The 27,646-nt window shown below is 58.7% G+C and overlaps 1 protein-coding gene across 11 annotated transcripts; it reads right to left on the bottom strand.

The window, feature by feature from the left end:
• Nucleotides 1-493: 493 nt before the first annotated feature.
• Nucleotides 494-27,428, bottom strand: CIC (capicua transcriptional repressor). Of its 11 annotated transcripts, none has more exons than XM_080645462.1 (21): nucleotides 26,545-26,678; nucleotides 21,320-24,121; nucleotides 9,658-9,807; nucleotides 9,340-9,574; nucleotides 9,131-9,260; nucleotides 8,853-9,035; nucleotides 8,608-8,773; nucleotides 7,390-7,592; nucleotides 7,069-7,294; nucleotides 6,584-6,687; nucleotides 5,159-6,380; nucleotides 4,889-5,076; nucleotides 4,316-4,437; nucleotides 3,819-3,985; nucleotides 3,399-3,701; nucleotides 2,980-3,305; nucleotides 2,460-2,731; nucleotides 2,207-2,361; nucleotides 1,999-2,130; nucleotides 1,576-1,707; nucleotides 494-1,494 (listed from the first exon to the last, which is right to left on the bottom strand). In XM_080645462.1, exons 2-21 carry the CDS (start codon nucleotides 24,108-24,110, stop codon nucleotides 1,127-1,129), a joined length of 7,575 nt encoding a protein of 2,524 aa, XP_080501588.1. In that variant the 5' UTR covers nucleotides 24,111-24,121; nucleotides 26,545-26,678; the 3' UTR covers nucleotides 494-1,126. The 11 variants fall into 11 exon arrangements, with proteins under 11 accessions (XP_080501588.1, XP_080501589.1, XP_080501585.1 ...); XM_080645463.1 differs by having other exon boundaries at nucleotides 2,980-3,302; XM_080645464.1 differs by having other exon boundaries at nucleotides 500-1,494; nucleotides 2,207-2,358.
• Nucleotides 27,429-27,646: the final 218 nt, after the last annotated feature.

Below are 27,646 nucleotides of genomic sequence, written 5' to 3'. Positions count from 1 at the left end.
TTCTCCTGGCTGGTGCTCTGGGAGCTTCCTGACTCTTCCACTCCCAGCAGTCATCCCTCCACACAGGGTATAGGCCTCTCTCAGCTGGGCACTATCCACGAATCCAGGAGCTGTTCCTGGCTGCAGTGCTGCCTTACACCACGTGGGGGCAACAGAGGTCACTGAGGACAGCCCAGTATTTGGGAGTGTCACCTCTGGGCTCAGACCTCGGATCCAGCTGAACTTGCACATCTAGGCCTTCCCCAAGCCCATGCATATTGGATGCCTGAGAAAAAGGCAGAGATGTTACAAGTCCCTGAGCACCAGACTTAGAAGGGAGCCACCCAGCCTGCAGTGGTCAGGGACCTTAGGTCATGGGGTCCTTCTGATGTCAGGAGGATCCTGGCATTGCTATCCTCATCTCACTGGGGGGAAAGTATATAGCTCCATGGCCATTTTGTGACAAGACTGGTGCAACCAACATCCCTCCTTTTCAAGTTGGCAGTCACACAGGTGTGTTAAACAGCTTTAATTGCGGTCATTGTGGCTTTTCGGCACAGTAAGAAATATTGCACATGATCAACATGTTTTGTTCTGGGGTTGGGAACAAGAGTAGGGGGAATCACCTTCTTAGAAAGTACAACCCAAGTTGGGAGGGCAGAGAGGTGGGGAGAGAACCCTCCCCATGCCTGTGGCAAAGTGCAGGAGCCCCTACCCCCAAACTAACCTGAGTCCAGCCCCTCTGGGGAAAAAAGGGGTGCGTGAACCCCTTACTCCACAGGAGCCTCCCTGTGGCCCAAGGCCCTCACTTCTCTCTGATTGCAGCCCTCACGAGCCATTTTGCATAAAGTACAAGTGAAAAGATCTGAAGGTCACACACTCCAGGTTATTATGTACAGGGGCTCGATGGAGGGAGACTGTGCCCCTGCTTCCCCTCAGCTACCCACATCACTGGGAGGGAGCTGTGGGGGATGAGGATACACAGAGGGGCAGGCCTCATTCCGCCCCAAAATTGAAAGGACGAAATGGCTTTATTGGGGAGGAAGTAACCATCTTGCCCCCCCACACACACCGTTCCTGCCACCTACATATTGTCCATGTCCTGAGGGGGGGGTACTATGGGTCCTGGGATCTTCTCAGGGGCCCCTCACCTGCCTGTGGCAGCTGTGGAGGGACCAGGAGGTGGGGGGGAAGGTTGGGGGGCCCCCTCCCAAGCAGGCTGTCCGGGCCCCGGCTCTGGGGGTGGAGGCAGTGGTGGGGCAGGCTGGGCTGTGCCAGAGTCCGAGCAGGGTGAGGTGGGATCAGGGCCTCCAGCAGGGCTAGGAGTGGGAACAGAGGCAGCAGCAGTGCCAGTCGGGGGCGGTCCAGGGAGGGGAGACTCGGCTCCGGGAGGCTGCTCCGTGGGAGTGGCTGCCTGCATGATTTTCTGGCGCACCTCACGGATCTTCAACTGCAGACAGACCTTGGAGGGGAAGATGTCTGCGTAGCGGGCCTGGAAGGCTGCCGTGGCCTGGGCTAGGGACAGAAGGATTGGGGGGATGAGATGAGCAGGCAGATCCTCTCCAAGTGCTCCCCAAGATTCCAAGACATGCTCACCTGACGGGAAGAAGCCATGGTCCTGGAAGAGCTGCATGACCAGGGCCCGGCGCTGGTCCAGGGTGCGCCGCAGTGACGAGTATGGCACTTTCTCATATTCCAGCTCCCCAAGCACATCCTCAGCTTCTGTACCTGGAACAAAGGCAGGGAGAATGATCAAGGCCACTGCAGAAGCCTGGCCACCCCGCCTTCACACCATCGTCTAAGTATCCACCTAGCCTTCACTGATTCTCTTTCACAGCAGAGTTCAGAGGGGACATGCCCAAGGCACATGGCAGTGGACTCTGGAACCCACCCTTAACCTGCTGTTCTTCCTCTCAGCGACACCCACCCCACCTCTCCCATTTCTAACCCAGTTCATGAGACCCCACCCCTTTTGCAGGCCCTGGGTCCCCACAGCTTCACCGGCCATGGCATCAGCACCTGTGCGATCAAAGGTGAAGATGTCTCCCTCGCACTTAGCACTCTTGGGGGTATTAGGCTCTGAGCTACAGCTGGAGCGTCTCCTCATCTTGCGCTTGGGTGAGGTGGGGTCCTCGGGGGCGGAGTCCAGATCTGGTCAAAAGAAGCAGGCTCAGGGGAAGTGGCCCCAGCATGTCCCCCACCAACCCCAGAAGTCCCCCTTGCCTACCGGTGGAGTTCTTCCTTTTCTTGCGATAGGAGCCCAGGATGGCCCGGGGCGAGGTGGCCAGAGACTGCAGGGTGGGAGAGGGCAATACCTCTTCAGGCCGAAACTCGGGCAGCTCAGCAAAGCGTTCTTCGAAGTCTACTTCTGACAGGACCCTGCTGGAGAGTGGGCAGGGTCACCTCCCCTGCTTGGCCTGTAGCTGCTCACTCTCCCACCAACCCCACAGGCTCCACCAGAGCCCCCAGCCCATGCTCACTTGTCCACAGAGTCAAAGGTCTTCTTCAGAGGCGGGGGCCGCACCTTCACCTTCTTGCTGGTACCAGCTGCCTCCTTGCGCTCGGGGTTGTCCCCGGCTGCTCTGCCACTACTGCCCTCACTGCTGCTGCTGCTGCTGCTGCTGCTGCTGCTGCTAGCAGGGGCTGGGGCTGGAGTTGGGGCCGGGCTAGAAGGGGTGGGAGGCTCCCCACGACTATCCAGGCCCAGGCCAGGGACGCGCCAGTCTGAAGATGAGCTGGGGAATTTGCTGGCCTGGGGTGGGGATGGCAGAGAGATGAAGGACACGGGTTCAGACTTGCTGGGGTAAAACCCAGAAACACAAAGAGACAGGTGCTGATTGCCCGAGACAATCTTGGAGAAAGCCCAGTGACAGTCAAGCAGGAGGTACAAGGGCACGTCTCAGATACATGCAGGGAAGAGGGGTGGGTCAGGGAGCAGAGAGTGGGCCAAGGGACAGAACCCAGTAGCAACAGGAGCCCCCAGGACTGCTGGACACTCACCATAGTCTCAGGGCCCTTGCTGTTGGTCCGCTCCTCAGCAGGCAGGGGTGGTGGGGGGCTACTCCGGGGAGTGGGAGCCCAAGTCTCTGGGGTAGGTGGAGGGACCGGCGTTGTAGGCTGCCCCTCAAGCTCGGACTCAGGGGCAGCAGGCTCACGAGCTGAGCCAGGCTCCAAGGGCTGCCGGGGTGCAGGGCCAGGCCGCCCAGGGGCACCCGCCTCAAAAGAGCCCACAGGAATGCTGGCGATGGCTGCCTTCACTTTCTGGGGGGCCTTGGGGGTGGGCCTCTGGGCCTTGGGGGCCACTAAGCTGTAAGTCATGGAGCCTGCTGATGGGGAGAAGAGCATTTGCTGAGCTAGGCCTGACTGGAGCCCATTCCCTGGATCCAACTCACCCCACCCTGGGTTGGCCCAACACCCACCTGTGGCACTAGGAAAAGGGCTGGTAGGGGCTGGGGTGGCAGTGGCAGTGGCAGTAGGAGGGGCCGATGGGCCCTTGGGCAGGATTGTAGCAGTAGGGGGGGTGGTGCTGGTGGCCACAGTGTAGACCAGGCCTGCAGGGGCCTGGGATGGCTGGGCCAGGGGCGCTGACGAGGTGGGTACGGGGCTGCCAGGGTAAAATGCTGTGATGACGGGAGCTCCAGGGGCTGCACAGGTGGGAGTCAGCTGGGGGCTGGGCACAGGTGACACGCCCACCTGGCCGGGAGCCAGCAGTGGGGCCTGGCCTGTAGAGAGGGAAACAGAAGAGAGGGCAGGGGCCTGTGTTAGGCCTGGACTGCCTCAGCTGGACTGCCTCAGACCCACCATGGATTCCCAGCACTGCCTGCCAGGTCATCCCTCACCTGAAAGCAGGGGTTGTACGAAGGCAGGGCCACTGGGCCCCAGCGAGGTGAAGCCTAGGGCTACGGAGCTCGTGGGCCCATATGAGGTGACTGTTCCAGCCTGGCTGGATGCTGAGCTGGTGACCAGAGGCAGCGTGTGCCCGCCTGCTGACTGCACATAGGTGATTCTGTCGCAAGGAGAGGAAAGGGGGGAAAGAGTAAAAACGGGGGAAGAGCCTGGCTGGTGTGGCTCAGTGGTTGAGCACCAACTCATGAACCAGGAGGTCAATGATTCGATTCCCAGTCAGGGAACATGCCTGAGTTGCAGGCTCAATCCCCAGTAGGGGGTCGTGCAGGGGGCAGCCAATCGATGTGTCTCTCTCTCTCTATCCCTCTCCCTTCTTTCTCTAAATCAACAAAAACGTATTAAAAAAAAAAATAGGGGAAGAGTGAAGCAATCTGGCCCCACCACCCCCTTCCCTGGGTTTGCCTCCAGGTGAGGGCTCAACTGCCATTACCTGGTGGAGGAGGGCAGCAGGACCTTCTGAGGCTGGGAAGTGGGACCAGGGATCGAGGCTGGGCTGAGGGGCGGCACCAGGCCGCTGGGTGTGCTCACAGGCACTGGAGTCAACTGGATGATCTGTGGGCAAGAGCACCCATAGGCTGCAGTGAGTGGAGGACCCAGCATGGGGAAGAGGAAGACCAAAACCTAGGAGGGTGGTGGGTCTCAGCCAAAACAGGGAACACAAAATTTGGGATTGGAACAAAGGGAAAGAAGACAGCAAGAGGTGGGGGAAGAGATAATAAAAAAATAAAAACCAACGGAAATTTTTAAAAACAAAAATTTTTTAAATGTTCTAAAAATTTTTTCAAAAGAGGTGGGGAACATAGAAAAGGAACAAGTTGCAGACACTGAGGCCAGAATCAAGATGCACAGAGACACTGAGAAGACGGCAAAGCATTTCCAGAGACAGACGAAGGGGGGAAAAGTGAGACTGAAGGAAAGGCAGACAGAAACTCTAGGCTATGGAGACCAAACCCAGCAGGAGAGGAATGAGGAACAGGTGGGGCCACAGCCAGGCTTCCCTTACCTTGCTAGGTGGCTGGGCGCCATTCTGCACAGGTACTGAGAAGGGCGGGCTAACCAGGGGCAGCGGCTGGCTGGCTCCTCCACCGCGCACTGACATGCTAGGGGTAGCCAGGGGCACTAGTACCTTCCCAGGTAACAGCTGGGCTGAACCACTGGGGGCTGGGGCCTGCACAGGAGAAACCGACTGGGCTGCAAGAGGCAAGAAAGGAGGTTAAAGGGAGCCGAACAGGGCTGCGGCCCCTTTACTTGTGCTGCCCAGCCCAGGCCTCACCTTTGGGGGGTGGGACAGAGGGTACAGACTGCAGGATGGGTATGCCAGGAGTGGGCGCAGTGGCAGCCAGGACTTTGCCGTTGGTAGAAGTGCCCGGTGGAAGGGTGAAACGAATGCTGGTGGTTGATGCAGGGCCGCCAGGAGCCACTGCTTTGGTCCCAGGGACTGGTGCTGGAGCAGGTGCCACTTGAAGCTGCTGGGGCAGTGTGGGCAGGATGTACTGCACCTGGGTGATTCCCCCAGCCTTGCCCAGGGCACCTGGCTGCAGAATACCCAGGGGCACTGGCCCATTGGGGCCAGTACCAGCACCTGCTCCTGAGCCTGTAGTGGCCCCACTACCAGGGGTCCCCTGGGCAATAAACTGGACAGCAGGGGGTGCAGGGGCCCCGTAGCCCGGGGTGCCCACCAGCAGGTTGGTGACAGTGGCAGGCGCCTTCCCCACAGCACCTAGTAGGGGCCCAGCCACCAGATGTGGGGCTGGTGAGGTGGCTGTTGCCGACTTCTTGTCCGAATACACTAAACTGACGCCCAGTGGAGAGCCCCCAGGTGCCCGGGACCCAGTGATCGTTTCAGTCCTGGCACCCGCTGCGTCATTTGGAGATGCTTCCACCCGACCAGAGGTGGAGAAGGGCTTGGAGGCGATGGGCACAGGAGTGCTGCTGACAGGCCGCACTACGTTGGTGACCATGGTGGCAGCTGGGCGGGACAGGGGAGCCGGTGGGGTCCCATAGGCCAGTGATGGGGCTGGGGCTGAGGACATGCGGGCTCCGCTGCCTTCCCGTTCCTCCTTGTTTGGAGGCAGAACTAGTGTCTGCAAGACACCTCCTCCCCCCACAGGAGGTGCTGCAATAACTGAGGGGCTAGGTGGTTCCAGGCCCCCTACACTTTCAGGCCTCTTGCGCCGGAAGGTGGTAGGATCCGTTGGGAGAAAGCGGGTGGCCTTGGCAGGTGTTGCTGGGCCCCCAGGGGGTGGGGGCCGTAGTGGGCCTGCTGTGCTGCCCTGACCTGACTCTTGGGCCTTGAAAGTCCCTGAGCCCAATGAGAAGGTGGCTGCTGAGGCTGAGGAGGATGCAGGTGGGGATGAGGATGATGAGGTGGGCCCATAGCCTTTGCTGAAGGCTACAGGTGGATCCGGGGGCCCTGGGGGCTCAGGGTCCAGCGATGGACGGCAGTGGGTAAAGGAGGAACGAATCACAGGTGAGAACACTTTCCGGCCATAGCTCTGGTGGAAGGAGAAGAGACACAATCGTATCAGGGAGCCTGAACACCCACACCCAGGCCACCTGAAGGCCTTGATTCATCCAGCCTGTGACACAATTCCCCATGGGGCAAATAACTTCCCTCTCAGGCTCTCTGTCCACACACAAGATATCCCCACTCCTGGAGTTCAGTGAGACCAGACAGCACCAAGTACCAAGCACTCACCTTGCTGCTCTCTGGGTCTTCCCCAGAGCTATCTCCACTCTCACTGTCAGTTACCCGCTCCTTGCACTTGAGGTCAATGTCAGTGGTGCTGAAGCTATCATCAGCTGAGGGAGTAGAGGGAACAGTGTTGGCAAAAGGGCCAGAAGGACAGTCTGGAACCTGGGCTCTAGCCTCAGCTCTGCCCCAAACCAGCAGTGAGTATTGTCCAGGAATGCTGTTCCTCAGCCCAGGGTGTGTCCACCTACGCAAGCATGCATCTAACACTGTGCCCAATGGCCTGGCCATGCCCAGGTCGTCCTGGTTGCCTATCTGGCCAGGGGCTTTCCAAGAGTAGGGGCAAGCTTACACAGTAGGACCTGAACTGAACATATGTAAAAGGGAAGGGGGAAAAAAGGGCTTGAGGGTCTGGATCCAATCTCTGCCCACCATCCAAACCTTAGCCTGCTGACCCCTGGACAGGATTCTGGGTCCCTGCCACTGCTCACCAATGACATCATCATCTCCTTCCTCCTCACAGATAACCATGCGTTCCTCATCACTGGTCATGTCCTCACTGGCTGCACGCTGGGAACGGGAGGCTCGGGTAGGCAGCAATGGAGGCCGCCCACTGGCCGCTAGGGCACCTCCCTCGCCAGGGGCCGCAAAGGGGCCTGGAGTCCCATATTGTGTGGAAGGCTTCGGGCCAGCGTAGGATGAAGGGCCAGACACCATCTGCAGGGCAGTTGCAGGGAGAGATCAGCCGAGGCTGTCACCTTGGGCAGCCCTCCCTGCCCATCTCCCCGACTCCCATGGCCTGTACCCCAGACCTGAGTCAATTCCTGTAGTGCCTGGCTGTCTACTTCTCCGCCATCCAGGCTGTGGACCCCACTGTGGGAGAAGGCTCGGGGCCGGGCCGAACCAGGTCCCCCAACTGTGTGCAGACGTTCTGCCCCACAGGAGCCGCTCCCCGAAGCCTTGGGGTCCGAGCTCAAAAGTGTCTGGGCTGCGACAGATAGAAGCTCAGAGGACACTGTAGAGTGGAAGGGGGGGAAGTGCTGCAGAGTCAGGAAGCCTCTTACCAGCACCTGGACTGGCTGAGCCACCCACCATATTTCTAGGTACTGGGCAAAAGCACGCTGGAATTCCTGGGCCACCAAGCGGAAAAAGAGATGCCACCCACCAGCCTAGCATCTCCTTCCCAATGGTTCCTGCCCTCTGGGGCTGCAAGGAGCAAGCCCATTGCTCCCCAGGAGGCAGCCCTTCTGAGAGTAAGAAAGCCTGCAGATAGGTTCGTGTGGCGCTGGCTAGCTAATAACCACTGGCCTGTTCCCACATTGCGTCCCTGCCCTGAGTTGTGAGCCCAGACCCACAAGATTGCTCCAGAAAAGCACCTCAGCACAGTGCCAGGCACCCTGACAACTGCAGTCATGAAGCATCAATGAGGGGCTTCCAACTGTGGTTCTGGGCCTCAGCCAAGCTGGGCTTTAATTTCTGGCACTGCCAGTTACTGTTTCCTGTGACTTCAAGCAAGTGGTTTTGCCCCACCTGGAAAATGGGGTATGGTTCTAAGTCCTAAAGATTACACCCCCCTTGGTGCCTGGTATATAGTAAATGCTCAGTAAGTGGCAGCTGATGAGATTGCAATTTGGAAATGTTATCTGTCTGGACCTTCCTGGATCCTTCACATGAGAAAAGTGCTGGTACCTTTATAAGTAAAGGTCCTCAAATAAAAGTGACAGGGCAGCCCTGGTCATTGTGGCTTAGTTGGTTGAGCGTCATCCCATGCACCAAAAGGTCACCAGTTCAATTCCTGGTCAGGGCACATGCCCCAGAGTGCAGGCTCAATCCCCAACAGAGGACATGCAGGAGGCAGCCAATCAATGTTTCTCTCTCTCTCCCCCTTCCTTTCTCTAAAATCAGTAAAAAACATATTTAAAAAAAGTGATAGGGAGGAGCTTCTGTGGCAGGGGGTGAGCAAGCAAGTGGGTAGCAGAGGCTCTCAGGGACGGGGATAGTAGGGCAGGAGAGCCAAGGAGCTGACTAACCTCCAGGGGCAGCAGCGGTGCCCGTCTCTGACATGCTTCGCTCCCGCGTCTCCTTGTGCCCTCCTGCCAGCCCCAGGCTTGTGGGCTTGGCCTCTGAACTAGACTTCTTTCGGTCCTTGTTGCACCACTTCCAGTCTGGGTGGGCCTTAAAATGGGCCTCTTTCACCTGGCAGGAGATGGCAGGACCCTTCACTCATCCACCCACCAGAGGAAGCTGGGGAGGAGCCAAGAGGAGGAGGTGTTACCTGGAAGGCCAGGTCGTGGTACTTCTGCTTCTCCTTGGGCCCCAGGGCATACCACCACTCGCCCAAGATCTTGCTGACGGTCCTGTTGTCCTGGTTGGGGTGACGCTGGTGGACAAGAGCCCGGTGCCGCTTGCTGAAGATCATGAAGGCATTCATAGGCCGCCGGATATGGTCCTTCTCCCGCTACGGCAGACACAGGTCCAAGGGGAATAGTTAGAATCAAGGAGACAGGCTTGGGTGGCCACAGGCTGAGCTGGAGACAGGTGGGGATGAGGCACCTTATTGGGGCTACGTCCATCCTTCTCCGAAGATGAGTCTCGTTCCTTGGGCAGGGCACTAAGGGACTGAGTCCGGCGTTTTCCAGGTGGCAGAGGCAACTGGATCTCAGGAGACATGATGGATAGGAAGCTGTAGTGAGAGCAGCAAGTACAGTGAGGTCCACGTCCCTGGCCATCCCACCCCCAGTCCCAAGTCTCAGGGCACTCACGCATCATCATGGTCACTCTCCGTCTCACTGTCTAGCCGGGGTTCTCCTGGAGGGCCAGGGGTCTCCTCCTCAGTGGTGGGAGGGGGGCCCTTTCCAGGTTCCACTCCCCCCAAAGTGTGGGGGGGTCCATGCCCTGGGCTCTCAGGGCATGTGGCTCCAGGGGGCCGCCCAGGGTCAGCATTCCCTGTCCCGCTTGGTGGCTGCTCGTGAGCAACAGCCGCCGACTCAGCAGGCTCTGGGGACAGAGAGGCAGATCAGAGGGCTCCTGAACCACCTCAACACTATCCCCATGCCTTTCCACAGCCCCCCATCCCTCACCTTTGCTCTGGTTGGAAGCCACTGGATGGCTGGCAGGTTGCTGGGCCTCACTTGGCTGCACGGAGGGGTCTGGCTGGCTGGGGGCCAGGAAGGGGACTAAGGAGTGCCAAGGGAACACGGCGACAGAGCGAGGTTCGACGTTCGTCCACACTGTGGGAAGGAGCCAGCTGAGCTGTGCAGTAGATCTTGGCCTTGACCCTCAACCCAAGGTTTTTTCCACCCTGAACAAGGTAGCTCCATCTCTCTTTTACACCCCCTTCTCCTAGCCCTGAACCTCTCGACATGCATGCAACATCACTCAAAGAAAACTCCTGCTTGAAAGGTTTCTAGGTTTATGAAAATGAAAACAATAGCAGGGATAGAAAGAGAATCTGCTGCCCCACTCCCTCCCCCCACCTCCACTAGCCCTGCCACCAGGGACCAGGCCAGAGGAATGACTGGCTCCTGTCACAAACCAGGCCATGTTTGACTGCTATTCTACACTCCCAAGGCCCCAAGACCTCAGAAAGCCTGAAGACCCTTCCCCAGCCAAGCCATGTTGCCAGCACTCATGTTGCCAGCTGACGTAGCCCCTTACCTTGGCCTCACACTCCTTTTCTCTTTCCTGAGGCAGATGGCCCTGTCTTTCCTCTCCTTTTCCCTCCATTACCCACAGAGTCTTGAGTCTGTCTCTGTGCCTCCCTCCCACTACCACAGGCACCAGGGAGCCAGACCTGCCCTTCCTGGGCTGGGCACAGGTGGCTATAGCATCTCTCCCCTTACCACCAAAGAGAATCTACTGCCTGTGAAGAGGCCTCCTAGCCTCTGTCCCTCTAAAACTCTAAGCTCATCTTTAGGGCATGGCCCAACCCCAAGCCCAGAAAGAGGGGAGGGTATAGTAAACTCCTTGGAAGAGAAGGCACAGACAATGGGACAAATAAAAGAACTGTTACAAGTCTCTGCCCAGGGAAGGCAAGAGTGCCAGGTGTTTCCTTAAGGATATACACAGGAAGGCACTTCCCTCATCAGGAGCTGGTCCCAGAGAACCCCTTCAGCTCCAGGAGCTGGGTGACTGGCTGGACTCCTGGAGCAGGCGGAGACCAGGAGTGGGCTTCCCTCTCACTGCTGGCTCCCTGGGGGAAGTGGAACCAGCAGCAGAGGCCCCTGGTAGGGGAAGACTATAAAGAGAGGAGGGGAACGCCCTAGCCCTGGTCTCCATCATTCCAGGCCTTCCCCTGACCCAGACCACTCTGTCCTGGAGTTACCACCCTTATGCCTTCAAAAGCCTGGACTAGGGGAGCCCTTTGTGAGCACCTGATTCTATAAAGGGCTGACAAAAGAAAAAAAACAGACATCAAGGCAAATGGAGAGGAACAAGGAGGACAGCACTGGAAACGACTCAAGACTCCACTTAAGACACAATATGACGACCCTACCCCCTAACACTGGGGCCCTGGGGACACAAAAGCCTTCTTGGCCCTCCAACCACTTAACAACCCCCAGGGACCTGAACCTGTCCCCCTCTCTTCACAAAGATCTTTCTCACCAGTGCCTCCTCATCTGCTGGGTGGAGAAGAAGGGACCCAGTAGACAATGAGGGAACAGTCCTTTGGTCCTGCCCCTCCTGAACTGCTCCCAAGTGCTCTATCATCCAGGATCTTTGGGTCTCTCCCTCGCCGCAAAGCTCAACACACTCAGCCCAACACCGTTCTAAGCAAACAGTGCCTCACTCACTCCCCAAATCCTGTCCTAGCCCCGCTGCTCAACCGCAGCCCTTTCCCTCTGTCTAGTCCACACCTCGGGCCAGTAGGTCTCAGGCTGCTCCGAATCTAATCCAAGCTCCCAAGTCAGTTACACTGCACCACTCATCTCCAATGACAACGGACCTCTTTCGCCCCATCACCTAAACACCAGGCTGCTCCAGCTACTCCCCACGCCCATCACTCCACTACACTCCCACCTGCCGTCACTAACCATTTGACCTCCCGTCACTAACCACTACAGCTTGTAACTTTCCCTTTACCTCTACCATTCTCCTGCTATATCCCCATCACAGATACTCCGCAGTTAGCACCCCAACATCTTGACCCGTACAGTCCCAGGGCCCAGGAACTACTGACCGAACATTCCGAGGCCACGGGAAGCCGCGCCGGACGCGGGCACCAGGGGCCTGTGGGCTGAGTACATGATCCGGCGCGAGGGGGCCTGGCCGGGGCTCGCGCCTCCTCAGTGGCCGCCGCTCGGGCCCGGGGGCAGCAGGAGGCCGTCGACGCATGCCCCCCACCCCGCGCCCGACCGCCCCCCTCCGGCCGCCCCACAAGGGGGTCTCTGCCGGACGCGCCTGCGTAGAACGCCGCCTGCCCCCCGCCGCCCAGGGGGCGGGGGAGTTCAGAGCGCTCCGGACCCGCCCCGCCCCCCGGCGCCCGCGGGGGCCGTCACGGGGCGCGCGGCACAGGGGCCATCGGCACCGCCCCCTCCCCCTCCCTCCTCCCGCACCAAATCCGACGGGCGGGGCGGGGCGCGGGTGCGCGTGCGCAGCCCCCTCCCTTCACCGCTCCCTCGCTCGCTCGCTCCCTCCCTCGCAGCTCCAGCGGGTAACGGCTGTGGCCCCGCGCGCCCCGGCTGCTGGCGCCGCCGCCCCGCCTTTCTGGACCCCCGACTCAGCACCCTGTCGACCTCCGGCCCCCGGCGGACAGACGGCCCAGCGTGCATGCGCCCGTGCGCTCCGAGCAAGCCCCGCGCCGAACCACCGCCGCCTCCCCGCCCCGCCACTACTACGCGCTCCCCTCCCCCCGCCGCGCCTCCCCCCGCCCTTTCCCCGCTTCCCCCACGGCCTTCCGCGCAAGCCCGGCCCCCAGTGCATAATCCCATTGGCTGCCGACACCGCGCGCGGGTCAGGCCCCGCCGCGCCCGCCCCCATTGGCTGCCCCGGGGGAACGTCAGTCATATGCAAATGAGGACAGGGATGGGCGGGCTCCGTTTGGCCCCAAGCCGTCCGGGGGCGGGACCGCGGGAGGAAAGAGGCAGGACGGGCGCACTGCAGTAAAGGCACCGAGCCAGGGGGGCGGGTCGTGGCGCCGCGCTGCGGAGGCCCCTGGGTTGTGTGTGTCCAGTCCTTGCAAGGAACACGCTCACGCGCACTTGGCCCACCTGGGCGCGCACGGCTCCGAAGGGCAGATGAATTGTTTGTAGGGCTGAGGGAGTCACCCCCGAACTCTCACCAACTGTCACACCAGCACACACACATACACATCCCTCATAGACAGACTTTCCTACCACACCCATTATTTCATATACACCCCACGGTCACATGTACCTTCGGTCTTCACTCACTGTCACACACGAAGTCACAAACCTCTAACACCTGCTCACATATGTGTACTACTTTCCACACTCAAGGTCCATCACTTCCCACCCATCATCCTCTTCATGTGACCCATTTCATACATATCCTGTCATACATGTTTCACCAATGCATATCTTCATCACACATTCACTGGCCCACATTAATCATTTTACAAACACAACATATCAGATAGGCAGAATGATCATGCACACCTCATCACAGCCACTGCTTCTCCATCACACACAACCCACATCCCTCCCACACAATCGCACATGCTCTTCTATCTTCACACACTCTCACTGCCTTCTAGGTACTTCCATCCCTAACACAGGCTAATTCTTACAGACATCATGGTGACCACACACACTATAGAAACCCTAGTAAGCACTAACTATACCTCAGTACCCTGGCATAGCAGGTATACAGAGTGCCATGACCATTCAGTCATTCAGCTACCCTGCCTGAAGCTAACCAGGACCCTCTACCTCACAGATCACCACTGTGCTATGGCCTGCCACCCTAGGCTGTGAGCCACTCCTTCCAAGAAAGGGCCAGGAGGAAGAAAGGAAACTAACACTAAAGCTGCTATGTGCTGGGAGCGTGTATGTATTATCTGTTCACTGAATCCTCACAGCCACTAAGGAGGTACACTTTCTGATGTCCATTGTTCAAATGAGAATATGAGGCTCAGAGAAACAATGAATTGTGCAAGATCATGCAGCCAGAAATAACAGCCTAGTGCTCCAACTTAAATGCACTTCCCACTACAAAAATTTAACCTCAGGGTGGACACAGGCAACAGACTCCCCAACAAAAGTCCAGGAATATGGTTAGACTATGATATAGAGACTTGTTAACTTCAGAAAGGTCAGAGGTCACACACAGAGACACAGGCAGAGGTCTGGGACCCACCAGACAGAGATCAGAAGCCTTGGATCACCCAAGGGAGACCCTGGGGACACACCTGAGCTGGTAAAGGTTGCACAGGCTCAGATGGACCAATACTGGGCTCTTTCACAGGTGGGGTGGAGACAATGATAGACAAACCCTTTTCCCAGCCTGCCCCATCCACCAACAGAGCTGAAGGCTCAGAGAGGGAGCAAAACCAGAGCCCAGAGGGGAAGGGGACATCTGTAGCCCTGTGACCTCCAGAGACTGCAGGACCAGACACTTGGCTGTGAGCCTGGAGGGGCCACCAGAGGGACTATTAAGTGACTGCCCCCTCCTCCATAGGCAGCCCCAGACTCAGACCCTCCATTACCTCACTGCCCCAGGGACTGCAATGTGAGGCAGAAACCAAGGTTGAAATCAATGTGGCCACTATCTCCTCACCACTGCCCCCTCCTCTCCCCAGCAGTGAGTCACCTATTGGCAAGTTAACCCCTTCCCCACTGCAGTGGAGCCCAGGGACAAAGCTCAGAGGAACCTTGCCCCCAGACCCCCCACTTCTGTTGGGTGAGAAAAGGAGGGAAAATGGGCCCCACACATCTGGGCGAATTGTACATCTGGTAGAAGACACAGAGCCTACATAGGAGGGATGGGAAGAGGCCCTTTACAGGGTACAGTACAGCTAAATAGGGGCCCAGCCTGGCAGGGAGGGGCCGGAATCTAGGCAGGAAGGGCCCCCCTGCCCTGGGCACTGGGCCAGCCCTATACTTAGCTTCCATTGTTCAGAGTGGAGGAACCCTGGGTGGGGGTGATTAGGAGTGGAGAAGAGGGAGCAGGTTCTGTACCCACACAGCTCCATCTCTCCAGCCATCATCGACCCTAACGAGGGCCCTCCTAGTTGGAAAATGCTGAGGAAGTTCTCCAAACTAGGGCCCCAGCCCCATCTGAAAGGGGCTGGAAAGCCATCCTTCACTCAAGACAGGTATTGGGGCAGAACTACAGTACAGCAATCCCCTGTACCACCATGAACTAACTCCACAAAAGGTTTGGCCCTAAACAGCCCCAAAGCACCACCCAACTCCACCCTAGCCTGGGGTCACAAAGCCCAGACAGAGACACCAATTGCCACCCAGGGTGGCACAAGCCAAGGCCTGCCCAGAGGCCTGGGGCGTAAAGCCAGGGATGCTGACAGACTGAGGGACAGCAGACACGCTCTGAACTCACGGGCCCTATTTATTGAGCCTAAGAGGCACCCCACCCCTGCCACCCACTGCTCCCTACTCTGCCTGGGACCCCGCCTCAGCTCACCAACCCGGTGTCCCCAGATCCCCTCACCCACTTCCCACATACACACCCACCCACCCACTCCGGGAGGCGACGGCCAGGGTTGCCTGGGGAACGAGCCCAGGATTGGGCTGGTGCGGCTGTGGAAGGATGGGGGCCTAAAAATAGCACCAGGGTGAGTCAGTGTGAGTGGGGCTGGGGTATGCAGGGGGACCAGGAGGGAAAGAAAGGCAGGCGAGAGGCGTGGGGGAGGGTCCCCAAGGATTGGGAGATGGGCGGGATAAAGACTGAGGGTGGGGAGTGGGTTTGGGGGTGGGGCGGGGGTAGTGTTTAGGCGCCGGGGCTGGGAGGCCTGGTTGGCGCGGGCTGAGGGAGGCGCCACGGCCCGGGCGGAGGAGGGGGCGCCGCCCTGTGTTCTCCTCCCCTCCCCGAGCTCACGAGATTTTCCACTCGCCGCCTGGCCCCTGGCCAGTCCCCGGCGGGCCCCACAAAGCCGCTTTGTGTTAGGAGGGCGGGCGGGCGCCCGGCCGGCCTGACACCCACGCGGGCCGCGGCGGGGTGCGGGCCAGCTGGCACCCGAGCTGTCTGCGGGGGGGAGTGGGGAGGGAGGCAGGGGAGGGCACCAGCACCAGTCCGAGGGCGCGGCTGCTCAGGGGTTAATGGCACAGAGGTGGGGGAACCAGTCTCCGCCAATCGGCGTCGTCGGGCTCGTCGGCGGCCAATAGGAAGAACGGAGGCCCGACGGGGGGCCTACCCCCTGGGGCGCGGGAACCTGTGCCCCTTGGTACCCGCGGAGGCTGGGCGCGGCCGCCCTCAAGGGGTGAACGTCCGGATCTACAAAGCCCCGGGTACACGGTCTCGCCGCCGTTTCGCAAGAAACAGGCCTAGAGGATAGGATCTTGCAGTCAGGAGGAGGTGTGGGCACGGTCGGGATTTGAACCCTGGTCTGCCTGGCTTCACAATCTGCTTTCCTGCGGAAATGGGGAGACGGGAGTTCCCTGGCCCAGGCTCCCGTGGGGAGCGGGAATAGGGGATGGGGTGCGGGCGAAGGAGACGGCGCGACGGGCTAGGGTCCAGCCGCCTGCGGTGCAGTCGCTGCCGCCGGTGGTAATGGGAGCCAGACGCCGTCGCCGCCGCTAATGCGCCTCCCTCCCGGCCACTAATGGAGCTATTAATGCCGGGGGCTGCGACACCCCCGCCGCCGCCGCTGCGCATGCGCGCGCGGCCGCCCCGCGGTCCTGCCGCCAGCCACCGCCAGGAGGCAGCCTGACCTCTCACAGCTCTTGGTGCGGGGCGGCGGGGGCGCCTCTTCCAGGAAATCTCCAAGAATCACTCCTGCTACCTCACAAACTCCTCTCCCCCCAAGTCATCTTCTTCTTTCCAGCCTAGGCCTCTTTTCTCTCCAGTGCAGTCTCCCCGGATCTTTGACACCCAGGTGCAACCTTTTCCCTCCCCTGCTCTAAACCATTTCTTGGCTCTTCAGGGGCTGGCATTCAACCCTGGCCTCATTGGAGCTGTCCTCCATGGCACCCTTCTGCCAAGCCTAGGCTCTAGTGTCAGCTTCAGCCTCAACTAACCACTCAGAGGTCATGCACTCTCACCCTCCTGGCCTTTGCTCCCATGCTGCCTTGGCCTGGATCGCCCTTCCCTTTCTTTCAACTACCCAGAAATCTACTCATTCCTCCTGCTTCAGCTCAAATTCCCTCCAATGAGAAGCCTTCCTGAACCTCCCTCATCACCTGGCATTGAGCGAGAGTTGTCTCTATCCTCTGGATTCCCCAGACTCTGTACCTCCCTCTGTCATCCTTGCCTGTGCCAGCAGCCATCCCCACCCACTTACCCCAGGACTGTTTAGCCTGGGCCTGGTTGGGGATGAGGAGGGACTTCTGGTGGTAGGGATGGGATTCACTGTTTGGGACAAAACAAATTATGGTGGGCAGAATTTGGATCTGGTTTTGCGGAGTCAGAAGACCCTCAGCCCCTTTTTGGGCCTCATTTTCCCCACCTACCCAAGCATAGTTTGTGGGCACTGCTTGATCTGAGGTCCTACATGTTGGGGTGGACTACATGTGGGGCTCAGTTAAATAGAGCTGGCACCATGTGTTTCCTGAAAGGTGGTGGTGGAGAGGGAGGGGATACAGGGTGATCTAGGTCATGCCCTCTAGCAGTGAGTGGGCACAGGAGTTGCTTTCCTACTGCTCCCCCACAGCCGGATCTCCTAGCTTGGCCTGCACAGCCCCTGCCTTCCTGCCTGTCTTGGGAACAGGTGCTTGGGTGTAGACAGGTCTGCAGATGGCTCCTAACACCTCTTAACAGGGTTCAGGGACAGTGTTGGGAAGTTAATTTGTCCCAGGCCTGGACCACCTCCCAACACACTCCAAGAAGGAAGTAGAGGACCTGATGTTTAGCACCTATCCACTGACTTCAAGGAACAAAGCACCTCATGTGCACAAGGTGGCAGTGGGGGCTAGAATGGAGGCCAAAAGTCAGTCTAAAGAGTGGGAGTAGGGAGGTCAGGAGATAGGCTAAGGCTGGTGCAGAGACACAGGGGGCCAAAACAGAAAGAGGGTGGGATGAAAACTCAGACAAGGACTGATGTCTAGGGAGAAACAAACCAAGAACGGTAGAGAGAGCCAGACTCAAGAGAAAAACAGACTGAACTCCAGAAGAGAGAGAGATTCAGGCCCAGAAATGGAAACCTAGACACAGACATAGGAACCCAAGGGACAGACAGACAAACCCAGGAGAAGGGGCACTGCCTGTCAATATGGGTCGCCAGGCTGACCCTGAGAGCTGGAAGGAAGGCTGTGCCAGGAACTGGGCTGAGACATCTGGCCTCCTGGGATGGGGCTACAGGCCCTGGGGCGGCTTCCTTTCCTGGGGAGCAGGGGGAGGGTCACAGGGAGGTGGCCATGGCAGCTGACTGGCCTGGCCATGCGCAGAATGTGGAGAATGCCTCCGCCTGCCCCGGCATGTCCCCCAGCGGAAGCAAATGCCTGGCGGGGGGCAGGAGCAGGCAGGCTGCCCAGCAGCCCCCTCACACCTGCTGCCCTGAGTGAGGGTCACGCTCTGGCAGGGGCAGGCAGAAGGGGCCAGGACTACACCTTCATTATGCCACTGGGCACCATCTGTCCTATCTGGACCTCTGAGAGAGAAAGCCCCAAGGTGCCACCTCCCAAGGGTTTAGGGAGGCCTCTGGGAGAAGAACAAAAGGGCCTGCTGGCTGGGAACATGAGGGCAACCTGGATACCTCAGCATGGGTGTTGTCAGAAAGGTGCGGCTCAGAACCGACAGGACAGGCACTGGACAAGTTCTGACGACCGGGTGGCCTCCAGCAAGGGGCCTCCTCCTTAACTGAACCTCAGATTTCCCTAACGACGGGGCTGGTAATTCCTACTTCACAGCATTGGGTGAATTCGATTAAGATAACCCCACACCTGAGGCTGGGCACATGGTAAATGCTCAATAAAGGTTACAGCCCTGGCCAGTTGCTCAGTGGTTACAGCGCCGGCCTGTGGACTAGAGGGTCACAGTTTCGATTCCAGTCAAGGGCACGTATCTTGGTTGTAGGCTCAATCCTGGCCCTGGTCAGGATGTGTGTGGGAGGCAACCAGTCGATGTGTCTCTCTCACATCGGCGTTTCTCTCTATCACTCCCCCTCCTTTTATCTCTCTCTCTCTCTCTCTCTCTCTCTCTCTCTCTCTCTGAAAATCAATGGAAAAAATATCCTCATGTGAGGATTAGCAAAGAATAAAAAAAATAAAACAAGAAAAAGAAAAGGATGCTTACAATGATTTCTTCATCATTGTTATTGAGAGTGCTTAAGAGCCTGTGCTGTGAAGCCAGACAGCCTGGGTTTAAATCCTGCATCTTATCCTACTGGGTGACCTTGGACACATCTCGGGCTGCAGTTTCCTCCTCTGTATACTGGAAATAATAAAGTGTCCTAACCTCCTGTGAGGTTATGAGGATTCAGTGAGTAAATATTCAGTCAGCACTTACTGAGGAGCGAGCCAGGCACATGCATGGGTAGTGCTCAATAAATTATTATTACTGTACCTTCTGATAGGAAGAGTCCTGTGATCTGGAGATCAGAAGACTGGGTTCAAGGCCCAGTCCTGCTCCTCCCTGGCTGGCTGAACTCAATCAGGACTCTTTTCTGCCGGGGCCTCATTTTTCCTACGTGGAAAATGATGGCAGGAACCCTTGCTGGGCCTGCCCTTGTAGATCTCAGGTCACTTGCATTAGGGCCATCCCTCCCAAGGCAGTAAATATGAGATGATGCTATGAGGGCAATGTCTGGGGTTGTAGGCATGTAAGTAGGGGGTACGGGGGGGTGGTGGTTAGAGTCCTGCTTCATTTTCTTCATCTGCTTAAAGACAGAAATCCCTGCTGTGCCCACTTCTGTGGAATTTTGCTCATATTAACTACAATAACAAATGTAAAAGCTGTAGGGAGTGGGGCAAAAAACACAGCACACAACCTCACTATATGAGCATGGGAGTAAGCAGAGCCCGTGTCCCTGTGCCCTGGCTCTGGGCTGAAGCTCTATGAGGGCAGGGCCTGAGCTCCTTCCTGCATTGGCCTCTGCCCCAGCCCAAGCCACAGCAGCTCTGTCCTTCCTATCTCCCTGCCTTTAAAATAGCCAAGGTCAGATTGGCTCAAAATCTTCCATGGCTCCCTAGTGTCCTCAGGATCAAGTTCACAAGTCTCATAAGGGCCCTCTATTATCTGACCCTTGCTCTCCAATATAGTTGCATATTCCAACACTCACCCACCATCTACAGCGAGTCTTTGCATATTCAACTTCTTTCAAATACTTGCTTTTGCCTCAAAGTCTTTGCTTCTGCATGTTCCCTTTGCCTGCAGGTTCTCCACTTCTGCACACCCTTCAGGTCTCACTTTAGAAGGTTTTGGCCCCTCCTCCAAGAAGTCCTCCCCTGCTTTCCACATCCCTGCACTGACTTTTCTGGACAGTCACTGTCTGGGCAATATGGTGAGCCCTCTGAGGACAAGGCTGTGTCCTAGGCACCAACCAGCACAGGACTAGGCACAGAGCGGGCCCTCAGTCAACAGTGGATTCATAAGTAAATAAGAAAAAGATGCTAGAGAAGGGGCTGGTGATGGGTCTGTCACCCTCCCTGAGTTGCTCTGACAAGGACCAGCCTGGCCTGCGCCCCTGTCTCTCCAGCACCATTTCAGAAATGCTACTCTCTCCAACCTTGGCCTCAGCCCTCCAGCCACAATGGCTTTCCTCAGCTGTGCTCCTACTGGCCGTGGAGCCTGCCTTCCCACTGGCCACCTAGGAAGCTCTTCCATCCCATGGTTGCTGATTTCAACTCATCCTTCAACTCTTGCCTTACACACCCTGTCCTGAGGGCAGCCAGACCAGATTCATACCTGGATTCAAACCAGGGCACAATGCCCAACACAGCCCCAGCTCCCCTCCAGGGCACTGACAGCACCTGTGATGTTTACTGGGCACCATGGTAAAGATGAGGCCTCCAGTCCTGGTCTTACCACCTCCCGGCACAAGGACCTATTGGAGCCTCAGTCTTCCCATCTGTAACCAGCACTAGGGCCCAGTGGTCACAAGCCAGCCTCAGTTTGAAGGCCGACTCCAGGATTTATTAGCCACGTGAACCTGTGCAGGTTACTAACCTGATCTTAGTTCCCTCTACAGGAGCACACTCATAGCACCCACCTGTTAGGGTTGTTACGAAGACTAAAGGAGCTAATAGTTGAAAAGGGCTTAGAGCAGGACCCTTATGTTGTTAAGTGATGCATCATGGAGTAGGTGTGAGGGTTCAGCAAGATAACCCATGCGAAGTTCTTATCACGGTGACGCCCCCGCCAGTCCTCCAAACATGAGAAGTGTCATCATGATTATCATCTCCACCAGCTCCCCTGATGGCTCTACTCAGGAGTGGTTCCATGGACCCCCTCGACACTATTTTCCCAACGAGGCCTCGGGAAGCACTGTATTGAGCCTCCCTAGTCCAGTCCCTTGCCTGACACATGAATTCCCACTGGAACATCTATAAGGAGAGGCCAGCCTCCCCTTGAACCCCTCCCAAGGTAGGAGCTCCTCTTGAGAGCTAGTCTGAAAGTAGCCTTGTTTAAAATGACCTATTGGAGCCTCAGTCCATCCACTGCACCTCTTACCTGTCCCAGGCCGGCCCATGATGACTTCCTTCTTAGGGGCAGGATGGCTGGTGTAGCCGCTGGGCACCAGGACGGGCAACAGGGCAGCAGGTGAGGGATGGAAGGCCACTGGCTGGAAGGGCGAGGAAGCCAGGCCAAAGGTGGGCATCGGCTGGGCCACAGCAGTTGGCGCAGCTGGAGGCACAGTTATGGGTACAGGAGCCGGCAGAGGTGGGGGCAGGCCAGGCTTCCCACTGGCCACCCCAGGGGGCACCGGGGTCTCTCGGCAGCCCCGCCCAGGCCCTACAGCCCGAGCCTCCCCAGCAGTGCCCACCTCCCCAGGGAATTTGGAAGGTAGCGGCACATCAGGGTTTCGGACAATAACCGGTGAGTCCCGTTGCACAGCAGGCACCCTGCGCACAGAGGGTCCGGGATCTGAAGTCAGGCCAGCAGGTGGGGGCAAAAGCAGCAACGGTGAGGGCTGGCGGGAGCGGGAGAAGGGCACAGCAGGTGACACAGCCCGGAAGCCGGCCGGTGTGGAGGATGTAGGTGTATGGGACACTGAGTCCACACCAGAGTCTAGGCTGTCACTCTTGGAGAAGTCTGAGGCAGCTCCTCCACCCCCTGTACCAGGGGCTCCCAATGTCCCTGGGTGAGGCAGCAGCTCTGTCTTCCTCCGCCCAGGGCTGATGGGCACGGTGAAGGTCAGGTTGGTCTGAAAGGTGGGTAGGATGCCGGAGGAATGGCGCTCTCGGGGGGCAGGTGGCGGTGGGTGGGAGCCCAGGTCTGGTGGTGTCAGCACGCCTGCCTTAGGGGTACTGGCGCTCAGGTGGCGACTGCGAACAGCAGTGCGTTGGATGACTGGGGACGCATTGATGGGGCTGAAGTTGGCTGGACGAAAGCCAAAGAGTGGTGAGGGTGAGGGTGAGGGTGCTGGCGAGAAGGGCGATTGCGTAGAGACTGGGGAGAAGGAGGGCGTGCCTGAGCGGGAACTGCCCAAGGACACCAGCATCACTGCTGCCTCACACTCATCAAACTCAAAGCGTGACAGGTCAGCAGGGGCTACAAGGCGTGGGCGTGAGTCTCCACGAGCTGCCACACTGCTGGCCTCGCTGTCCCTTGATGTCTCATCACCCCAGTCGAACTCGGTGCTGCCCTCTCGAGCTGCCGCGCCAGCAGGCCGCCCGGCCCCACCTGGGCCACTGTCAGCCAGGCCCTCCATCTCCTTGGTTCGCATGGACAGGTGGCGGGAGCAGTAGCCCCGCCGCTGAGACTCCTTCATGCAGCCATCTCGCGAGCACAGCCGCCGCCATTGCTTGCCGTTGAATTTCTTACGGATTCCGTTAGGTGTGCAGACCACATCACCCTTCTTGTACTTCTGCTGGGCTGCTGTCAGTGGTGTGCGGGCACGGGTGGCCGGAGCAGCTCCCTTCTCCAAAGAGGCCACACTACTGCTACGGCTGCCACCCTGGCTCCCCTCCTGGCAGGGTGAGGGTTGCTCTCCAGGGCGGCCTGGGCCTGCAAAGGCTGGAGATTTGGGTGGCGGCGACAGGAGCTGGGGTGGGGGCAGTGGGAGCAGGGCCGGGGTGCCCTGGGCTGGCGGGTGCTTCTCCCCGCCTTCCTCACAAGGCCCCAGATTGCCACCAAAGCTGATCTTGGAGACCTCAGCATCCTCAGGCTGCTTGGGGTCCAGGGCAGCAGGGCAGGATGGCAGGGAGGCCCCTGGCTCGGCCTGCTCCTCCTCGGGGTCCATGGGGGGCTTCTTCGACAGGGCTTCAAGTTCCCATGGGGGCCTAAGCAGGCGAAGGCTGGAGCGGGCCACCCATATGGCCTCCTCAGGCTCATGACGCGACGGCTGCGATGGCTGTTGGAGGGCGGCTGGTGGGCCCAGCTGGGAGCCAAGACCAGGGCTGAGGCGGACCTTGTAGGCAGCTGGCTTCGTAGTCACTTCCACCACCACACCCTCACGATAAGCAGCCACGCCAGGCTCCACACAGGTACAGACAGCTGTGCCCACCACCAGCGCACCTGGTGGTGGCATGGCATCCAAAACCACATCCACACCACCGCCGCTGGGTGCCCCCTCGTAGAAAGTCAGGGCCCGGTCCCCAGGGAACTGCACACCCAAGTCCTGGCTTCGGCGCACCTGGCGTACTACAGCTGGCAGGAAGAGGCCATCCTCACGTCGAGCCAGCACCCGCTGGGATCGCAGCTGCCGCAGGTCATAGCTGCCGCTGTTGCCACCCGGGGGCCACAGGCCTGGCCCACAACCTTCGGCTGGCTCATCCTCCAGGTCAGCTGAGTGCTCACTGGCTGTGTCGGTGGAGGAAGAGCGGGCAGAGGTGGGTGGCTGTGGAGGAACACCCAGGGCGCCAGTTTCCTCAGGGGTCCCTGCCCGCTCCTCAGGGTTCCCAGCTGCCCCACAGCTGCCACTGCCAGCACCATGCTCCTCCACATACTTCTTCTTGGGTGCTCGTGACTTGAACGTGGCTGTCTTTCGGCTAAGTGGAGGTTCCCAGCGGCCTGCCTCACCTTCTGCCTTGGGGTCCTCAGCTGGGCCTGGGGCCGGGTCATCAGGGCGTAGCTCTAGGGGGAGCCCCTCAGCCCCTGAGGCCTGCTGGGCCTCCTCCTCCTCACCCTCCTCAGCCTCTTCTGGGCCCGGCTGCTGCTGTCCCTCGTAGTCCTCTTCCTCTGGCCTGTCACCCTCCCCAGCCCCTCGCCGCCTCAGGGCCTTGGCCCTGGTGGCTGGTGGGGACTTGCCTCCACTGATAGGACCTGGGAGGCCAGCACACGCCTTCTTCATTGGCTTCATCTTTTGTCCACCTGCAGAGTGGACAGGCAGACAGGGGTCATCGGGAGCAATTCAGGAGTCCCCCAGACCCAGCGTCCCCCAAGAGTTCCCACTTGCTGAGGTTCCCGCCTCAACTCCATGATCCCCGAGGCCTCCTTCCTGGCTGTCCCCAACTCATAATGAGCCCCTGGCCAGCAACCAGACACAGAGTGGCACCCATGTTCCATGAGCTATTCCCTCTGGCTCCTCAGGGACACTCCCATACATCTGCTCCCTCTGCAGAAGACACAGCAGGCACATGCACACACTCTGCCTGCCCTCCGGCGACATAAGAAGCACTAATGGTTCACACCTATGGAGCCTCACTCTGTGCCACCCCTGGGCTAAACTTGCCTTTAGGAACCCATTTCATCCTCAAACAGCCCTGAGACAAGGGCTACTAACAGCCCATTTCACCCTTGAGGAAGCTGAGGCACAGAGAGATCAAGCAACTTGTCCAAATTAATCTAGCTATGAAACAGAGATCTAGGGTCTGAACCCAGGCATTCTGGCTCCAGAGTCTGTCCTTCTAACCATCTCAGTGTGCTGCCTGTCACATGACTCAGAGGGCACACTTCCTTACACTGTCACCATCCACAGAGCACACGCACTCACACATGCACACGCACAGTCACAGAAAGGGAGGTGACTGGGCTGTGATGTGAGCTTCTCTCCATCTCCCCCCGCCCCACCTCACTGAGTGGCACGGCCTGGCATTATGGGAAGGAGTGGGCAGTTGAGAGACCTGAGGAACGGCTGCCCACTCTGCTCTGCACCCTGGGCCTGCCGGGGAGAGCCATTTTCCCAGATCCTGGCAGGGAGCAGGCAGGGGCATGTCTGAGGCAAGAGCTCATACCCAGCGCTGCCACGGGGCTGCGCATGAGCACACACGCACACAAACACACACACACACAGGCACACACACACAGGCACACACATACACGTCATCACACAGTGGGACATGGATCTGCACCCCAGGGTTTCCCAGTCCCACTGAATGGGAGACTGCCCTGCCCCCATAGCACCCAATGTGATATCCACAAGCCCAGCTCCCCTCTTCTGGCCTGTATGAATCCCCACCCTGGTTGGGCTGGCTGGGCTAGCCCTGGCAAGGTGGCTGAGCCGGCCAGGGCCTCCTAACCTCCAAATGTGCCCCCTGACTCCAGGTGGGTGTAAGTGGGAGAAGGTCACAGAAAGCAGGACAAACGCAGCTGGCCAACCTCACCCACTTCCTGAACAGTCATTACTGCCCGCCCCCTTTCAAGCTACCCTGAGAAAAGAAAAGGGAAAAAACTTTACTCTGAAGTGACTAAGAGAACCTGAGGAGCTGAAAGGGGGCCTTAGCGGTGGGGTGAGGGTGGGGATGTTGAAGGAGCCCAGGACCATAAACCAAACATAATCAGAGGCACCCCTGATTCAAGTCTTCAGGGACCCCTGACCTCATGCTCTCCTTCTTGAGGCCTGCTGCTCCTGTGGACCCTGTAGTCCCAGGCTGCCCCTTCCCTAAGCCAATCCTGTGGTCCTCATAGGCAGAGCCCGGAGGGACCCGGGCTTCTCAAGCGGAGGAAGGCACCCAAGTGCCCAAGAGTTGGACAGCCACCACCACCTTCTCCCCACTGACCCGCTAGGCCACCAACCTGGGAACAGAAAGCCAGCCCCAGTCCTGCCCCAAAACAAACCTCTGCATATTCCACCAGGGCCTACATCAGCACTGCCTGGCACCCCTGGACTACTGCCTGGCCCAGCCTCTCCACCCCAGAGCCAAGCCTCTTTCTTTCCCCTGGGGCCTCCTCTCTTCCTGTCCACCTTTCTGTGGATGACTCCCACTCAGTGCCCAGTGGACCCTCACCCCGTCAGAATCTGAGCAGTAACTCCTGAAGCCCAGTCCAGCCCCGGCCCTGGCCCTTCAGGGTCTCATGCCCTCTGCTCCCATCAGCCCTGCTGGCATCACCTTCTCTGCCACTCTCTCTCCCATCCTGTCACCACTCTCTCTCTACCTCTCTTCTCACAGGCCCTAAGCCCCCTCCTTAGTCACCCACCCTTGCCATTCTCATCTATCTTTGTCACCTCTTCCTCCCAGTCACCTCCTATCAGCCATCTCTGGACCTGCCACCTTCTCTCCCCATCACTTCTCCTTGTCATCCCCTCCAACTCTGTCCCCTCCTTCTCCCTGTCACCCTGATCTAGTACTGTCACCCCTCCATTCCTGTTACCCATTCTCTGCACACTACCCTCTCCTAATCACCCCTCTTCTGTCCCGCCTCCTACCTACCACTTCTTCCACTCTGTCTACCCTTCCCACCATCCCACCCACCCTTTTTCCCGTACCCCCTCCCCGTCCCTGCCACCTGTCCCCTCTCAGCCCCCAGCACCCCAAATCTCCCCTGCCCGTGTCAGCCCTGGACCCGCCCCTCACCTCGGGCTCGGCGGGTTTCGGGGCGGGGGGCCGTGGCCCCGGCTCGGTCCGGTCCGGTCCCTCCCCGCCCCCCCTCCGGCTCTCCCTCTCGATTCTCCCTTTTTTTTTTACTCCAACACACAAAATGGTGAATGGACCTGCAACAGCTGGAGCAGCCAGCCAATCAGCGGCCACAACCCCGCTGACCGGCGCAGTCCTATACCAATGGATATTCGCTGCCTGGTCAGCTCCGCCTCTCGCCGACGAGCGACGCTCCTCACGACCAATCGCGCCCACAGGGCCGCGCTAGGGGGCGGAGCCAAAGTCTAAGACAGGCCTCCCTCTGGGACCGACACCAACCAGAGCCTACGACTGTCTGATATGCCTAGGACCCTGCCCCACAACCAGTGATTGACATCAGTATTGACCAATTAAAAGACGTCTTAGTGCCGAATGACGAATACAGTACCCAGTCGCTTTGCACTCTAAGCCGGAACCCGGCTCGGTGAGGGACAGTAACCAATGAAATGCATGAAGGAGGGGCTAAGGGACGGGCTCTCCAATGAGCAGGCTTAGAAGGCGTGGCCTGAGAGTTTGTTGACCGGCTAGTCGCAATTCCTGCTGGGGATGGTAGTCTTCTTAAGTCTCTGGCCCATAGTCCACAGTACAAGACAGACTACAACTCCCATGTGACAGGGTGCCTGAAGCACCAAAGAACCCCGGGGAAGAGAAAAAGTCGGAAAGGGCAGTTTCTCATGAGTCTCACTGGACACCCGGAGCACCTTAAACCCAGGGCCCCGACTCACCCGGATTCCGGGATCTAGTATCGCCGGTGGCTCCTCTCAGCAGCGGCGGTAGCGGCAGGAGGGGGAGGTGCGAAGAACAGCCAACCGCCACCCTCAAGCCCCGCGGCCAATCAGCAGTGTCCAGGGCGGTGCAATGACTTCACTGGGTTCTACTCTCTTGCCCCTCCCCCACGTGGTTTTTGCTGCTGGTAGTCCGGAGTAGGAAAGTTTGGGTTGGGGGGAGGGGAAGAGAAAGAGTGATGTCACCTTTCCCTCGCTTGATTGGCTGTCGGGTGGTCAGGACTACGACCAATCAACCACCTCAGAAAGTCTGGCGC

This window comes from Plecotus auritus, assembly GCF_963455305.1.
Source record: "Plecotus auritus genome assembly, chromosome: 10".
Taxonomy (NCBI): domain Eukaryota; kingdom Metazoa; phylum Chordata; class Mammalia; order Chiroptera; family Vespertilionidae; genus Plecotus; species Plecotus auritus.
The sequence above is the reverse complement of the archived record's forward strand: the minus strand, read 5'-3'. Positions and strand labels throughout refer to the sequence as shown.

What these genes read in the sequence shown, in the direction of transcription:
- CIC (XM_080645459.1), bottom strand. Translation starts at nt 24,110, where the DNA reads ATGAAGCCAATGAAGAAGGCGTGTGCTGGCCTCCCAGGTCCTATCAGT. An exon ending in CACTACAGGAATTGACTCAG is followed by an intron (nt 7,295 to 7,389) that starts GTCTGGGGTACA and finishes ACTGCCCTGCAG; the next exon opens with ATGGTGTCTGGCCCTTCATC. An exon ending in CTTCACCTTTGATCGCACAG is followed by an intron (nt 1,708 to 1,998) that starts GTGCTGATGCCA and finishes CCTTTGTTCCAG; the next exon opens with GTACAGAAGCTGAGGATGTG.